The 18091-nt window shown below is 45.0% G+C and overlaps 1 protein-coding gene across 3 annotated transcripts in view; it reads right to left on the bottom strand.

Moving 5' to 3' along the window:
* The window catches only part of LOC137348259 (growth factor receptor-bound protein 7-like), a 197306-nt gene extending 179573 nt beyond the window's left edge, over nt 1-17733 (bottom strand). For 2 of the 3 annotated variants that reach the window (XM_068013687.1, XM_068013683.1), the window contains exons 1-2: nt 17621-17733; nt 11953-12046 (exon numbers count right to left, since the gene is read on the bottom strand). In XM_068013687.1, the coding sequence (XP_067869788.1) occupies nt 11953-12046; nt 17621-17629 (103 nt within the window). In that variant the 5' untranslated portion in view covers nt 17630-17733. The remainder of the gene's footprint in view (nt 1-11952; nt 12047-17620) is intronic. The other variant, XM_068013681.1, reaches the window with a different exon arrangement.
* Between the last annotated feature and the right edge of the window lie 358 nt (nt 17734-18091).

Below are 18091 nucleotides of genomic sequence, written 5' to 3'. Positions count from 1 at the left end.
TTCACACTTGCAGGAAATACAGAGTTACAGCACTAACCTTTCACCTATGGGGTCAGTTCCAGTCCAGCACAGACACTGGGATTAATGTGTCCTCTGCCTGCTGACTGACAGCTGTGCAAAGTATGTTCCAATGCAGCGGTCTTCAGATCCAGCTCACAGGGGTAAACTCTTCTGTTAGACTCCTAAGTGCAAGTTGCTAGCTCAGCCTAAATCACAATCCTAGAGAATGGGAGGACACTTTTAAAACTCATTAGTCAAAGGCCACTCTTACCAGCTCTGACTCATCTGTCATTTCTCGCTTCTAAGCGAGATTCTGCCCATGACAAGATGGACTGGAATTGATGAAACCGCAGGAACTAGCCTGCAGACTAACACTGATTACAAACCAAATGTCTAACACTGCTGCCAACACAGCCCTGATCCCAACACGAGACACAGTTACATCGTCCTTGCAATGTTAATGAAATTCACCTCTTCAAATCGGACCCTGAAATGGCAGCATGTCAGAGGCCAGTGCAATCAGAAAGTGGCCTCCCTCCCACTGTCAAAGGAGATCACTTTAATCTAAAGAGAAAAATTCCACTTCTGATCTTCAGTTTTGCTTTTAGGAACAAATATTAAAATGTCAAGGTGGAATTGTGAGCGATTCCTGTTGGGTTCTTCCTCCTTGGGACAGGGATTGCCAATCCTCCGGGATTAACCTAGACTCGCTAGGATGTAAAGATGAATCTCAAGGACACCTACTACAAGGAACACACAGGCTGTGAAATAAACTGGTTCTTTTCTTCAATTTCATTTGTTGATAGGTATAAGAAATATTAGAGATGGAGGAGAAAAGGCTGTTTGACCACTTGGGGTGGTTGCAGGCTGACTGTGTGGAGCAGTTGGAGACAGTGTGAGACAGTTGGAGGCTGTTTGACTGTGTGAGGCAGTCTGAGGCTGTTTGACTGTGTGGGGCAGTCTGAGGCTGTTTGACTGTGTGGGGCAATTGGAGGCTGTTTGACTGTGTGGGGCAATTGGAGTCTGTTTGACTGTGTGGAGCGGTCGGAGGCTGTTTGACTGTGCTTGGCAGTTTGAGGCTGTTTGACTGGGGCAATTGGAGGCTGTTTGACTGGGGTAATTGGAGGCTATTTGACTATGTGGGGCAATTGGAAGCTGTTTGACTGTGCCTGGCGGTTTGAGGCTGTTTGACTGTGTGGGGCGGTTGGAGGCTGTTTGACTGTGTGGGGCAATTGGAGGCTGTTTGACTGTGTGGTGCAGTTGGAGGCTGTTTGACTGTGCCTGGCCGTTTGAGGCTGTTTGACTGTGTGGGGCAGTCTGAGGCTGTTTGACTGGGGCAATTGGAGGCTGTTTGACTGGGGCAGTTGGAGGCTGTTTGACTGTGTGGGGCAGTTGGAGGCTTTGACTGTGTGGGGCAATTGGAGGCCGTTAGACTGTGTGGGGCAATTGGAGGCTTTGACTGTGTGGGGCAATTGGAGGCTTTGACTGTGTGGGGCAGTTGGAGGCTGTTTGACTGTGTGGGGCAGTTGGAGGCTGTTTGACTGTGTGTGGCAGTTGGAGGCTGTTTGTGTGGGGCAGTTGGAGGCTTTGACTGTGTGGGGCAATTGGAGGCCGTTAGACTGTTTGGGGCAGTTGGAGGCTGTTTGACTGTTTGGGGCAGTCTGAGGCTGTTTGACTGTTTGGGGCAATTGGAGGCTGTTTGACTGGGGCAATTGGAGGCTATTTGACTGTGTGGGGCAATTGGAGGCTGTTTGACTGTGTGGGGCGATTGGAGGCTGTTTGACTGTGTAGGGCTTTCTGATGCTGTTTGACTGTGTGGGGCGGTTGGAGGCTGTTTGACTGTGTGGGGCAATTGGAGGCTGTTTGACTGTGTGGGGCAACTGGAGGCTGTTTGACTGTGCCTGGCGGTTTGAGGCTGTTTGACTGTGTGGGGCAGTTTGAAGCTGTTTGACTGTGTGGGGCAGTTGGAGGCTGTTTGACTGTGTGGGACAGTCTGAGGCTGTTTGACTGTGAGAGGCAGTTTGAAGCTGTTTGACTGTGTGGGCAATTGGAGACTGTTTGGCTGTGTGGGGCAATTGGAGGCTGTTTGACTGTGTGGGGCAATTGGAGGCTGTTTGACTGTGTTGGGCAATTGGAGGCTGTTTGTGCGGGACAGTCTGAGGCTGATTGACTGTGCGGGGCAATTGGAGGCTGTTTGTGCGGGACCGTCTGAGGCTGTTCGGCTGTGTGGGGCAATTGGAGGCTGTTCGGCTGTGTGGGGCAATTGGAGGCTGTTTGACTGTGTGGGGCAATTGGAGGCTGTTTGGCCGAGTGGGGCAATTGGAGGCTGTTTGGCCGAGTGGGGCAATTGGAGGCTGTTTGACTGTGTGGGGCAATTGGAGGCTGTTTGACTGTGTTGGGCAATTGGAGACTGTTTGTGCGGGACAGTCTGTGGCTGTTTGACTGTTTGGGGCAATTGGAGGCTGTTCGTGCAGGGCCGTCTGAGGCTGTTTGACTGTGTGGGGCAATTGGAGGCTGTTTGTGCGGGACAGTCTGAGGCTGTTTGACTGTGCGGGGCAATTGGAGGCTGTTTGTGCGGGACCGTCTGAGGCTGTTCGGCTGTGTGGGGCAATTGGAGGCTGTTCGGCTGTGTGGGGCAATTGGAGGCTGTTTGACTGTGTGGGGCAATTGGAGGCTGTTTGGCCGAGTGGGGCAATTGGAGGCTGTTTGGCCGAGTGGGGCAATTGGAGGCTGTTTGACTGTGTGGGGCAATTGGAGGCTGTTTGACTGTGTTGGGCAATTGGAGACTGTTTGTGCGGGACAGTCTGTGGCTGTTTGACTGTTTGGGGCAATTGGAGGCTGTTCGTGCAGGGCCGTCTGAGGCTGTTTGACTGTGTGGGGCAATTGGAGGCTGTTTGTGCGGGACAGTCTGAGGCTGTTTGACTGTGCGGGGCAATTGGAGGCTGTTTGACTGAGCGGGGTAATTGGAGGCTGTTTGACTGAGCAGGACGGTTGGAAACGACAGGTCACATGATGAAACTTCCAGAAATATATCTAATCAGAGTTGGAAACCCTAGTTTGGACCAAGCAGATCAATAGATCAACGACTCTCAGTATTGTAATTTCCTTTTGGTTCCAACACATTTGTTATATTCAGACTTGGAACCTCCATTATCCCAGCTCCCATTGGCCTCAGTACCTGAGCCCCCAGTATCACTGCCTTCAATATGTGTTGGTCCCAGTAGTTTGCAGTGTTATAGGGAGAATCATTGCCTTGGGGAGTTTTGATCCTGATCTACTGATACCTCAGGGATAAATGGACCCCAGTTCAGTACTGAGCTACACTGACCAGAAAATCCCAGATTTCCAGCTGGTCCATGTTGAGTTTCGATGAAGCAGTGCACTACACCTGACCAGGTGTTCCTGAACAACAGAGGGAATTCAGTGAGGATTCTCCTCCCTTACGATCGATTTCCAATAAAGGACGGTAGTGGCTGTCAGGTGAGGAGAGAATTGGGATTGACTGTGATGCCTTCCATTTCTGAACTCAACAGGTGAGGCAGGAGTGACTGCCCTTGATATCAAGGCAGCATTTGACCTAATAAGGCCTCAAGGAGCCCTAGCAAAACTGGAGTCAATGGGAAGCAGGGGAAAACTCTCCACTGGTTGGAATCACACCTAATACAAAGGAAGATGGTTGTGGTTGTTGGGGGTCAATCACCTCAGTCCCAGGACATCACTATAGGCATTCCTCAGGTCAGTGTCCTACATTAAATTCCAGAAAGCTTGTTATGGATAGATGATGCTGGAACCTATATTTACTCAGTTTCACATTTATTGTGCAGAACAGAAGGATTACAAACATGTAACTCCTCACTCAAAACCCTGCACCAGTCTCAGTGAGTGTCTGCTTATAAGTGCTCAACTAAAACCCCAATTAACACCCTTCACCTGCATATAATTAAACCATTGACACACAATTAACAGATTAACATCCTAGATCCAACCATCTTCAGCTGCTTCATCAATGACCTTCCCTTCATTATAAGATCAGAAATGAGAATGTTCGCTGATGATTGCACAATTTTCATCACCATCCTTAATTCTTCAGATACTGAAGTAGTCCATATCCGTATGCAGCAAGACCTGGACAACATTCAGGCTTGAGCTGATAAGTGGCAAGTAACATTCACATCATGCAAATACCAGGCAATGACCATCTCCAAAGAGCCAGAATCCAACCATCTACCCTTGATATGCAACGGCATTACCATCGCTGGATCGCCCACTATCAACATCCTGGGGGGGGGTCACCATTGACCAGAAACTGAACTGGACCAGCCACATAAATACTGTGGCTACAAGAGCAGGTCAGAGGCTGGGAATTATGAGCTGAGTAACCCAACTACCTGACTCTCCAAAGCCTGTCCACCATCTACAAGGTACAAGTCAGGAGTGTGATGGTCAGCTCCAACAACACTCAAGAAGCTTGACACCATCCACGGCAAAGCAGCCCACTTGATTGTCATCCCAACCACCATCTTCAATATTCACTCCCTCCACCACTGACGCACAGTGGCAGCAGTGTGCACTATCTACAAGATGCACTGCTGCAACTCACCAAGGCACCTTCCAAACCTGCGACCTCTACCAACTAGAAGGACAAGGGTAGCAGCTGCATGGGAACATCACCACCTGCAAGTGCCCCTCCAAGTCACACACCATCCTGACTTGGAACTATATCGCCGTTCCTTCACTGTCACTGGGTCAAAATCCTGGAACTCTCTTTCTAACAGCACTGTGGGTGTACCTACCTCACACGGACTGCATGGTTCAAGAAGGCAGCTCACCACCACCTTCTCAAGGGAAATTAGGGATGGGCAATAAATGCTGGCCTGGCCAGTGACACCCACATCCCATGAAAGAATTTTTAAAAAAGCCTGCTAGATACTATCTGGGATCAGACATGTGACCCCAGATGGCACGAATGGGATTCTGCTACTTTTAGGATCCAGCATCACCATTTCCAGCTCCTGGCTCCCAGTGTCATTGACAGTGCAGTCAGGATGTCAGAATCTGGGAGCCACCACACATGACCCAAGATTCTCTTATTGGGAAACTTGTAGGTAAATAGCACCACAGAGTGTTTAAAACAAATAGAATTGTCACTTTCACCTGTCCCAATGGCCTAGTGTAGTTTCCAGGAAGATTCCTGTGTGTAAATAAAAGCAAAATACTCAAGAATACTGAATAAAAGCAAAATTCCACAACAGCGCTTCTGATATGTCTTCCTTTTTCCTCAACTGAGGATTCCCCCCCACTGTTGTTGACAGGACCCTCAACCGTATCCGGCCTATTTCCCGCGCCTCTACCCTCACCCCTTCCCCCCCTCCCAGAACTGCGACAGGGTTGCCCTTGTCCTCACTTCCCACCCCACCAGCCTCCAGATCCAAATGATCATCCTCCGCCATTTCTGCCACACTCAGCGTGATGCCACTACCAAAGGCATCTTCCCCTCCCTCCCCTCCCCTGTTAGCATTCCAAAGGGATCGCTACCTCCGCGACACCCTGGTCCACTCCTCCATTACCCCTGATACCTCGTCCCCTTCCCACGGCACCTTCCTATGCAATCGCAGGAGGTGTAACACCTGCCCTTTTACCTCCTCTCTCCTCACTATCCAAGGCCTCAAACACTCAGGTGAAGCAGCGATTTACTTGTACTTCTTTCATTGTAGTATACTGTATTCGCTGCTCACAATGTGGTCTCCTCTACACTGGGGTGACCAAATGCAGATTGGGTGACCGCTTTGTGGAACACCTCCACTCAGTCCATAAACATGACCCCGAGCTTCCTGTCACTTGCTATTTCAACACTCCCCCCTGCTCTCATGCCCACATCTCTGTCCTGGGATTGCTGCAGTGTTCCAGTGTTCCAGTGAACATCAACGCAAGCTCAAGGAACAGCATCTTATCTACCGATTCGGCACACTACAGCCTGACGGACTGAACATTGAGTTCAATAATTTCAGAGCATGACGGGCCCCCCATTTTTCATTTTTATTTTTTTTATTTTTTATTTTCATTTTATTTTAGTTTGTTTCATCATTCATTTTTTACCATGTGCCTGCTCACTATTTTTTTGTCATGTTTGTGCTTTTGGCCAAGCCTGTTGATTTTTCTGTCCATTAACACCCTCTCTGCACTAACGCTTTATCTTTCACCACACCATTAACACACTCTTTGCCTTTGCTCCACGACCTTCTGGTCAGTTATTCTCTGTGACTCTGTCCTATCAACACCTTTCCTTTTGTTATATTTTGTCCCACTCCCGCTTTATTTGCTTAAAACCTATTAGATTTCTAACCTTTTCCAGGTCTGATGAAAGGTCAGTGAACTGAAACATTAACTCTGCTTCTCTCTCCACAGATGCTGCCAGACCTGCTGAGTATTTCCAGCACTTTTGTTTTTATTTGAGATTCCTGTGCGTCTTGTGTGCGAGTGTGAGCAAGCCTGAGCAAGTGAAAGTGTGAGAAAGTGTAAGCGAGAGTGTAATTTAGTGTGTGTAAGCGAGTGTGTCTGAGTATGTGTGTTTTATTATTCTCTGGTCCATCTAATTGCAGAAAGAAATCACCCTCTGTTCTTGGTGAGACAAGCTTTATTCCCTTTGTGCCCAATTGTGCTGGATTTCTGTGAAGTGCCTCAGAAAATACTTTGGCTGATTTTGCACTTGGATGTTTCCAGGGTGGAAAGTCACAGACTGGGGGTGACTGAAAAAAAATGTTTTAATAAAAAAGAAATCCACAAGGAGTTTGACTATAAGAGAGAACTCACAGATCGTCAGTCAGACATTGCTCTCTGGAAACACAAAGCCCAGCAGTTGTGATCTCCACTGTGGCTCGGCAGGAGGCTGAACCCCATTGGTACTGGAAGGGTTAACAGTGTCTCCCTCTGACTTTGTTTCCTTGGCTCCCAGATTGTACAGTGAGCTCAGTGCGGGAGAGCCTCAGCTGACTGCAGTCAATCTCCCAGTGCCCAAATTGAGGGTTGTAAACTCCCGCCCCTCCCACCCGCCTCTCTCAACCTGATAAACCCACTGATAAGCCAGGAAGAAACAGCCTCTTCCAGTTGCACCTCCGATATAACACTCACAACCAAAGATTTCCAGATGCTCCTTCTCAAGAACGCTCCTCATTGAGCAGGCAATGTTTGGCACAAATACCACAAGCCCTCATCAAAAAAAATCACGGAATGCAGGCACGCATGGCCTTGACCTGATTAGAAAAGAAATGCCACAGTCCCTGATTCTTTACACAAAGTACAAGGGCCGTATCCATCCGCTGAAGGACAGAGAGCAGCAGTAACATGAGTTCACACTCTGTGTGTTTTTCATTCTTTCTAACTTGAAAAATGAAGCTGCTGAGTGGTGATGTGTGTTTTTTTAAAATTCTTTCTTGGGACGTGGGCATCTCCGGCAGGGACAGCATTTATTGCCCATTGCTTGTTATCCTGAAAAGGCGCTGGTGATCTGCCTTCTTAAAACGATTTGATGCAATATGAATTCCATGCTCGGACTCTTCAGAGAGGAGTTAAGAGTTAACCATGTTGGTGTGGGACTGGAGTCACATGTAGGCCCAGACTGGGTAAGGCCAGCAGGTTTCCTTCAATAAAGAGCACTAGCGAATCAGTTGATGTTTTTTTAATCACAATCCGACAGCCTCATGATCACTGTTACTGAAACCAGAAAGTGAGGGGACTAGAGGGAGGGGTTTCAATTAGAGAGTGAGGGGACTGGAACAATGAGCTTCAATTGGACAGTGAGGGTATGAGAGTTAATGCAGCACCTTTCTAGAGTTTCACCTGTGAACAAGTTTTGAAGTGTAGTGAAGCTCCTGTTGAAGAAAGATCCAGCCAGACTACATCAGAAACATCCTACAAACAGCTAGAGACGGGAGCTTAGTTAGTGGGTTTCTACTAGGAATGATTGAGGCAGGACCTGGAAATCTCCCTGCTCTTTGTCCAGTTGAGCAATAGAATCTTTAACATCCAGGTAGACAAGATCTTGGTTTAATGTTTGGCATTACAGTGTGAGAAGGGGACAGAAGGAGAAATTAATATGAAGAGGAACTAAAAAGGAAGGCAAAATATCAAAATATGCTTTTATGATGTTGCAGATTTATTTGCTGCTAACACCTGTTGTTCCATTGAACAGTACTAAAGATTAACACCCTCTGGCCTAGCTCCTAGACAGTCTATTATGGGGGGACACTTTGGGAGACATTTCAGCTATAGGGGAGGCAGCCTACAGACTGAAATCTGTCAGATGTTTGTCTTTGTTACATCTTCCTAATGGGTGTCCTAGCAACTGGCATTCTAATTTAATTTACACTGAGATAGGGAGTATGGGGGCCAAAGCTTCACATTTCCAGAATATAAATGCAAAGATCTGAGAAACAGCCGGGTCACAGATACATCCTAGCTTTGCTACATTGGTGCTGTTTACCTACCCCACTTTGCTGGAGTTTATTTATTCTTTCACAGAATGTGGGCGTCGCTGGCTCGGCCAGCATTTATTACCCATCCCTAATTGCTCTTGAGAAGGTGGTGGTGAGTTACTCTGGTGATTCCTTGTGGATTATTGATCTGTACTGTTATAGACAGGCTCCATTGAAAATAAGCTCCCGTTCCTCACAATCACACTGTGCCCAACTTCTCCCATCACTTTGACTTAAGGAGATAGGGTCTGTGTGTTTTCTCTTTTTCAAAATCCAAAAAAGCTTCATATTAGGGCACTTCTAACCATCATGGGTAAAATCGATGAATGTTCCGGTAATTACTGAAGCAGCAAATCATTTGGGGGTTTCTGTGAGCAGTTGAGCCCATGCCAGCCTGCTCCTGCAATCGAACATCACTGGCTACATTCCCAATTGTACCTAACTTTAAAGGCAGGATTGGAGCCTCTTTTTCTTTGCATCTTGACATTAAAGGGGGGGGGAGGTTGGTATTTGGGGGGCACAGGGTGGTGCACAAGAGACCAGTGTCAGAGGAACAGTTTGCAGTCATGTCTCCAGTAGAAAAGATGTGTGGTCTACACTGAACTTTATCTGTAGAATGGCTAGCTTATTAAAGGTGCTTTTTTCCTTATTTCATTTGCAGTGTTGCGAGGCCAACTGTATGTGAAAGCTGACATGATCAGCACTGGTTTGAAATGTTGACTCCATGTTGGCTGATTTCCAAACTGACATTTACTAGCCCAGTGTCTGGCCTTGCACACAGCACAATCTCTCAGGCAATCACTGAGCAACAGGAACTCAGTTTCTGTGTTGGCATTTGGAGCTGATGATTGACCCTGGACCCATCTGATAGAAAGCCACAAAGGGTTAATCCAGATGGTACTTCCCCAAGCCCAGCCCTAAGGTCTGTCTGCCTTTGCAGCCAGTATCATCTCACCTTTGAGTGGAATGAGTTAGGTTTAACACACCTGTACACATTCTGACTAGCTTTTAATTCTGAGCTCAGTCTGAAAGCAATTAAACTGCTTCCTTACAATCACTTCCCAGTTCTTTGGGTCAGTGTTCCCTGTTAGTTAATGTTTGTGTATCTCCAGAATCAGCCTCTTGAACAGTGGATGTCAAGTCACTGTGGAAATGTCAACACTTGATTAACTTTCGTTACCACGGTAATGTGGCCACCCAGCAAAGATTTAAAGGACGTTGTTCAACAGTAATGTGCCACACTTGTGTTGTTAAAGGGACTTTTGTGTCTGGGGTTCTCATTTGAATGAAGCAGAAACCTGGAGCAAATCAGAGCCAATACAGGACAGAAATTATGAGTGTAACAATGTCCTTTCCTGTCAAGTCATGCTGTATCATTGACAGTAATTCCTTATCACATGAATTCCACACACAAGAGTAAGAGAACAGGAGGCTGGCACTGTAATTACACTTAAAGGAACAACGCTTGTCAGAAATTAAGCACTAAATGTGCTGCACCTGTGAGCAATAAAACTCGTGCAGAGCCAAACTGTGGACACTCTCAAGAGCTACATGGTGTATCCACAGTGACAGAAATGGAACTAACTCACTCTCACTCCCCAGGCTGTGTTTCCAGCAGAGCTAGTACCCGATATTGTACAATATTTACCTATGCTTGTACAGGTCCTGCTTGTGGAGGTTGTTGCAACAAGTCTCCCCTGACAGAAATGCTCCTGGGAAAAGTTCAGATGGTTTATTTATAGATAACAGATACCTGGGAGTGAGTTACAGGCTGAAATCTAATTGAGGGGTTCAGGGGGTTTATATATAGAATAACAGATACCCAGGAATAAGTTACAGGCTGGAATCTAATCAAGGGTTTTAGGGTGTTTATATATAGAATAACAGATACTCGGGAATAAATTACAGGCTGGAATCTAATCGATGCGTTCAGGGTGTTTATATATAGAATAACAGATACTCGGGAATAAATTACAGGCTGGAATCTAATCGAAGGGTTCAGGGTGTTTATATATAGAATAACAGATACCCAGGAGTGAGTTACAGACTGGAATCTAATCGAAGGGTTCGGGGAGTTTATATATAGAATAACAGATACCCGGGAATAAATTACAGGCTGGAATCGAATCGAAGGGTTCAGGGTGTTTATATATAGAATAACAGATACCCGGGAGTGAGTTACAGACTGGAATCTAATCGAAGGGTTTGGGGGTTTATATATAGAATAACAGATACCCGGGAGTGAGTTACAGACTGGAATCTAATCGAGGGGTTCGGGGGTTTTTATATATAGAATAACAGATACCCGGGAGTGACTTACAGACTGGAATCTAATCGAAGGGTTCGGGGAGTTTATATATAGAATAACAGATACCCAGGAGTGAGTTACAGACTGGAATCTAATCGAAGGGTTCGGGGAGTTTATATATAGAATAACAGATACCTGGGAGTGAGTTACAGACTGGAATCTAATCGAAAGGTTCGGGGAGTTTATATATAGAATAACAGATACTCGGGAATAAATTACAGGCTGGAATCTAATCGAAGGGTTCAGGGTGTTTATATATAGAATAACAGATACCCGGGAGTGAGTTACAGACTGGAATCTAATCGAAGGGTTCGGGGAGTTTATATATAGAATAACAGATACCCGGGAGTGAGTTACAGACTGGAATCTAATCGAAGGGTTCGGGGAGTTTATATATAGAATAACAGATACCCAGGAGTGAGTTACAGACTGGAATCTAATCGAAGGGTTCGGGGAGTTTATATATGGAATAACAGATACCCGGGAGTGAGTTACAGACTGGAATCTAATCGAGGGGTTCGGGGAGTTTATATATAGAATAACAGATACCCAGGAGTGAGTTACAGACTGGAATCTAATCGAAGGGTTCGGGGAGTTTATATATAGAATAACAGATACTCGGGAATAAATTACAGGCTGGAATCTAATCGAAGGGTTCGGGGAGTTTATATATAGAATAACAGATACCCGGGAGTGAGTTACAGACTGGAATCTAATCGAGGAGTTTATATATAGAATAAAAGATATCTGAGAGTGAGTTACAAGCTAGAATCTAATTGATGGGTTCAGTATGTTTATATATAGAATAACAGATACCCGGCAGTGAGTTGTAGTCATGTGGTACAGACGACTTTATAGGCTGCTCGAGTTGTACTTCTGCGCCAAACAATTTTCAACCTCATTCTGTCTACTTTTGGAAGCCACTTCAGGTCCCTTTACTTTCATTTTCTGTATGCCCTACTGTCAGCCTATTCTCTCTGGATGTGTGTTTTACCTCAGTCACACATGCATCAAATCCTTATCACACCTCGCTTAGTTCCGTAAATGCCATCTTCAAACTCACAGCAGAAATGGTTTGTTTCATTGTGTGACCCTGAGGCCTCTGACCAGACTGCAGTATTTGGTTGAAGGGCAGTTTCATGTCATCGATGCAGTTAAGGGTGTCCCTCCTACCTTGCTGTTTGGTTGTGGTATCGCTGGATAATACCTGAGGCTGACCCCTGATCCAATCCCGCAACCTACAGATCGGCCTCTTCTCCACATTCTCCTGGAAACAAAAGATATTGAATGAAAGCGGCTTGAGAATGTTCATATATAATAGAAAAACAGAAAGGCTGGAAATACTCAGCAGGTCTGGCAGCATCTGTGGAGAGAGAAACAGAGTTAACGTTTCAGGTCAGTGACCTTTCATTAGAACTGGCAAAGGTTAGAAATGTAATAGGTTTTAAGTAGGTCAAATGGAGGAGGGTGGAAAAAGAACAAAGGGGAAGGTTTGTGATAGGGTGGAAGATGGGAGACATTAAATGAGAAAAGAGTTGGTGGTGAAGGGCCAAAGGGAATGGTAATGGGACAAGTAAAGAAACAAAATACATGTCTAGAGGAGGTGTAAATGGCAGAATGATGAACAGCTGCGATCCAAAAGTAAAAATAAGAGAAAAACAAGAGTAAAATTGAAAAATGCAGAGAAAAGGAAACAAAATGTGGACAGAGATTCTGGTCTGAAATTATTGAACTCAATATTGAGTCCAGAAGACTGTAAAGTACCTAATTGAAAGATGAGATGCTGTTCCTTGAGCTTGTGTTGAGCTTCATTAGTACAGTGCAGGAGGCTGAGGAGGACAGAGAGGTCAGCGTGAGAGCATGGTGGAAAATTCAAATGACAGGCAACTGGTAGCTTGGGGTCACACTTGCAGACTGAATGGAGGTGGTTCTGTTTTTATTTCAGATTTCCACCATCCGCAGTATTTTTCTTGAGAATGTTCGTTTTTTTTTGGAACGATGATGCTAAACATAATCGGGACCACTTTATCAGATTATGCGGTGATTGACAAACAGCTGGCAACTACTTTTCCTGGTGGGTGAGTTTGAGTTTCAATCAGGTAATTTGTGGGTGTAGCCCAGGATTATCGCTTACTGACTTGACACAACAGATCTTATTGAGAAGCCCAGATAAAAGGCAAAGGTCCAGAGTGCAGCAAGATTGAAAAATCATCAAGAAGTGAAGGCGAGCGTGGATTTTACAAAACCATAAACTGTAGAAGGGAAGGAATGAGTTCCACAATTTAGAGATCTTGGAAGCGATTGAGTTGAGTAGGAGATGGAGTGATTGGTGGAATTCAACACAGTGTACAAAATTGTGAGGGGCATTGATCGGATAGATAGGAAGAAACTTTTTCCCTCAGTGGAGGTATCCATAACCAGGGGGCATAGATTTAAGGTAAGGGGCAGGAGGTTTAGAGGGGATTTGAGGAAAACATTTTTCAGCCCGAGGGTGGTTGGAATCTGGAACACACTAACTGAAGGGGTGCTAGAGGCAGGAGTCCTCACAACATTTAAAAAGTATTTAGATGAGCACTTGAAACTCCATAGCATACAAAGCTATGGGCCAAGTGCAGGAAAATGGGTTTAGAATAGATAGCTGTTTGGCCGGCACAGACGCGATGGGCCGAAGGGCCTGTTTCTGTGCTGTATAACTCTATGACAGTGAGGTGGAAGAGTGTAGATTGATGCTTAACTATGATGCTGGAGTATTGTGTACAGATTTGGTCTCCTTACCTAAGGAAGGATATACTTACCATAGAGAGAGTACAACAAAGATTCACCAGACTAATTCCTGGGATGGCAGGATTGTCTTATGAAGGGAGATTGAGAAGACTGGGCCTGTATTCTCTAGAGTTTAGAAGAATGAGAGGTGATCTCACTGAAACTTACAAAATTCTTACAGGGCGTGACAGGGTGGATGCAGGAAGGACGTTTCCCCTGGCTGGGGGGGTCTAGAACCAGGGGACACAGTCTCGTATAAGGGGTAGGCCATTTAGGACTGAGATGAGGGGGAATTTCTTCACTCAGAGAGGGGTGCATCTGTGGAATTCTCTATCCCAGAGGGCGGTGGAAGCTCAGTCATTGAGAATGTTCGACAGAAATCGATAGCTTTCTAGATATTAAAGGCATCAAGTGATATGGGGATTGTGCGGGAAAGTGGCGTTGAGGTAGAAGATCAGCCAATGGCCTACTCCTGCTGTTATTTCCTTTGTTCCTATGTTTATGAGTTTGGGAGGTACAAGAGAGACGAGAGAGGAAAAGTGATCATAGTGCAGATACGGTGGGCTGAATGGCCTCTTTCTGTGCCGTAATTTTTCTATGGTTCTATTGATGAAAAGATGGACCCGAGGAAGACAACATACTGGTTAGTTTGTAGCATAACACAAAGTGGGAAAGTCTAAAACATTTCACGAATGTGTCATTCCACAAATTCAGTGAACATCATCTGAACCAAACAGAATTTAACAAAAGTAGATCATATTAAATATAATCAGAAAATGCTGAAAATACTCAGCAGGTCAGGCAGCATCTGTGGAGTGAGAAACATAGTTAAGGTTTCAGATCAATGACCCCATTTTGTCAGAGCTGGAGATTATATTAACTCCTGGACCAAACTGTCTGTTTGTGGAACCTGAGATTGGATCCAGGCCCAGCTGGTGACATGGAAGTCACTGCTTGCTGATGTCTTCAAGACTCTTAAATGAGTCTGCAAATATTTCATCAAAAAGAATTGATTGAGAAAGCTGGGGTACCCCATTAATCCCAACCATTCCACAGCCCAATTACATTCCAATCTAACAGGGTTTCTACCTGCCCAATGAATCTTTCACCTTCCTTTCTCCCTGAATAGAATGGGATTGTAGAGTTTACTTGCACCTGCATATTGCTTCCTGACCAGGAGCTGCTGGAAAAATTGTAAAATCTGTTCCTCTCTGCACCATAGAGATTCCTGATCCAGGAATATCATTAGTAGGATGAGGAACTGTATGTCAGTGCCAACTATAGAGCTGATCCAGCCTGAATTAGAGACTGGAACTAAAAGGTTATGGGGAGATTTAGGAAAGCTGTTCAAAATTATGGATTATGATAAAGTAAGTAAAGAGAAACTATAAAAAATTCAATAGTAACTTACCAAAGAGAATTTGATGTATACTTGAAGATTAAAAGTTTTCTGGGCCAGAGGGAAGGAGTGAGCAGGGGAGTGGGACTGGTAGGCTGGCTGTTTTGGAGAGCTGGCATGAGCACAATGGATCAAATAACCTCCTCCTGTGCTGTACGATTCTATGAATTCTGATCTAATCCCTAGGTTTACCCACTTGATCTTCTGCTCCTAAATTGAATTTAAAAACCGTCAGAGCTGCAACTCAGGATAAAGTCCCATGCATTGTGCCTTCGTCCTTGCAGCAATGGACAGGTTCTCTTCGAGTTGGCCTTTTGGTAAGTTGTCAGTGCAGTGTAGGGGGACTGGATCACATACCTTTGTCACTGCACACAGCCACATTACTCTGTCCACACTTCTGCTTCTAATTACTTTCTGTTTTCAAGATTAGGAATTGTGTGACTAACAATAATTCACTGTCCAAAAGCCAAATGTGTCATTCTATCGCAGCTTCGAAATCTCTGTGAATCTGGTATTGAAATTGCCTTAACTTTTGTAAAAGAAAATGCTGTTGTTAAGAAATTTCGAGCTGGTGCAATTATTGCCACCAGTTTGATCAGGCAGAAATTTTTATATCCATTCTGCACAATGGTTAATGACCACTTAAAAAGATAAGAACCTTTAAGAACAGGAATAGATTATTGGGCCCAACAAACTGGACCCTTATTAACTGATCTGAACTCCACATATTCACCTTCTCCCCATATCCCTCAACCCCTCCGACCCACTTCCTCCTCTTCCCTCTATCCCACCCATCTACCTTCTCCCCGTATCCCTCAATTCCACCTACCCACTGTCACGACGCATCCCTCAATCCTCTCCAGAAACATATTTAATTATCTTTTGAACTATCTGTTCATCTCGGTGACTTACCCAGCTAACTTATTCCATATCTCTACCTGACATCCCTGTCCACTTCTAATGAAAAGGTTTGTGACACCAGGTTTTGTGTTAACAAAAGACAAGTTGCCCAACTTCAAACAAACACATCCACTTTCCAGACCTGACAAGTGGATAAAACACTGCGATCTGTTCAATATCATTAAGTCTAGAGAGTTTAACTGCAGAGTTTTCCAACCAGCATTCTGTCCAGGACCCGGTCTTCTTAATGTTTGGTGGACGTCGTGTTGAGGTGGGAGCTTCCTCACAAGGAACAAATGCAACATTTCATCTTGTGTTGGCTTTGACTCAGTGTACAGCTCTCTTGCCTCTGATTTAGAAGTTTGTGGGTTCAAGTCCCACTCCAGAGACTTGAGCCCACAATTCAAGCTAACACTCCAGAGCAGTACTGTGTAGGAGGTGCTTCCTTTCAGGTGAAATGTTTAAACCAAGGCCACATCTGCCCTCTCAGGTGGGTGTAAAAGTTCCAATGGAACTATTTGAAGAAGAGCAGTGAAGTTATCTTGGTGTCCTGGCCAATATTTATCTTTTAACCAATTTCACTAAAACAGATTATCTGGTCATTATCACATTGCTGTTTTGTGGAAGCTTGCTGTGTGCAAATTGCCTGCCGTGTTCCCTACATTACAACAGTGATACACTTCAGAAGTACTTCATTGGTTGTAAAGCACTTTGTGATGTCCTGAGGTCATGAAAGATGCTATTGAAATGCAAATTTTTCTTTCTTATAACCCTTCTGCACTTGAGCACATTTCCAGTTTTAGATTGTACTCGAGCTTTTGCTGCTTTTATTTGTAGCTGCACTCTGTTTTTTTTTTTGAGCAGTTTACAACCCTAATAGTAAAGCTGTGTCCTAAAGAATGTACTGCCCTTCTCTTTGGAGCTGTGCATTGGTGACACTCCCTTACCATCTCTGCTAACAGGAGAGGGAGTGAGGCTGGATGTAGCTTCTAACCCCATCCTGCTCCCCACCACGCTCTGAGCTTTCTCCCCATCTTCCTTGAACCAGTTGCTGGGATCAATCCCATGGCCACTGCAATGCCCCTTCCCCTCACTCAAGTGGCTACTCTGTTGTTTTGAGCCTCAATGGGAAAACCTGCTGTTCGCTTCCCTCTCCTGAACCTAAAGACACTGAGCTCAGTTGCAGCATCTGCCCAGATCGAGATACAGCCTGGCACCTTCTGGTTAGTGTGGCTGAGCACTTCTTGGTTGGTGTCTGTACCTAGTGGGAACAAGGAGTGAGGCCTGCTTTAGGATATTTAAATACTGACATATTAATTCAAGATATCTGCAAGCCGATCAATTCATTCTAGACATTTGTGATTTTAGTCAGGACGTCAGAACAGAACTCAAGATTGTCCCTTGTGGCCACCGCTGAGAGATTCTCCTCCCTGATCACACAATCTCTTTCATGCTTTACAAATTAAACGACTGCCCCCTTTAAGAGCTGTTGCAAGACGACTTTTTTACAGCCCCATGCAGAAAGAATATCAGGTTTAAAGTTTTTCATTTTGTCCACAATGCCCCACAAACTGAGCCAAGTTTCGTGTCACTGTTACAGCTAGACGTTTATTCTGTTATTATTTTATGCACATTTCCAGCAAAATGTTGTCTTGCTGGTTTGTTTAACACTGAGGCAAAGAGCTATCAGTTATTCACCACAATGACAAAGCCCGTGAATCCGACAAATATTTTACAATCCCAAGAATCACAGCATTTCAGAAAGTTGAATGTGAATACCTCATACATCTGGACGCTGAAGAAACTTGTCTGAAACCTTGGTATTCGTGCAGTAAAACTCTTCCACTTCACAAGCAGTCCACTCGTTCTCTACTAGTAAACACCACTTGGCAGCAACTCCATGTAAAGGGAGTGCTGTAACTTAACAGGTACAAGTCGCTGCCCTGTATACTCACTGTGAAGTGCCTGAATGCTATCACCCATTAATACAATAGCATAGTGAGCCAGATCCTCCACAATGGCTCCAAATCACAGGCCATTTGCATTTGCTCGCTGTGCTTCTCATTCTGATTTAATTTAGCAGGAGTTTGTATGAACTGCATGTGCCTCAGAGGCAGTTCAGTGTCAGAACTCCACACAGAACGGGAAACCTGACTGTGCCAAACAATAAGTAGCAAAATAAACCTTCATTATCCGCTTCTGCCACTTGGCAAATGGCACTAAACTGGAACTGTACCGCAGTGAGAGTCA

This window comes from Heterodontus francisci, chromosome 33, assembly GCF_036365525.1.
Source record: "Heterodontus francisci isolate sHetFra1 chromosome 33, sHetFra1.hap1, whole genome shotgun sequence".
NCBI classification, from domain to species: domain Eukaryota; kingdom Metazoa; phylum Chordata; class Chondrichthyes; order Heterodontiformes; family Heterodontidae; genus Heterodontus; species Heterodontus francisci.
The sequence above is the reverse complement of the archived record's forward strand: the minus strand, read 5'-3'. Positions and strand labels throughout refer to the sequence as shown.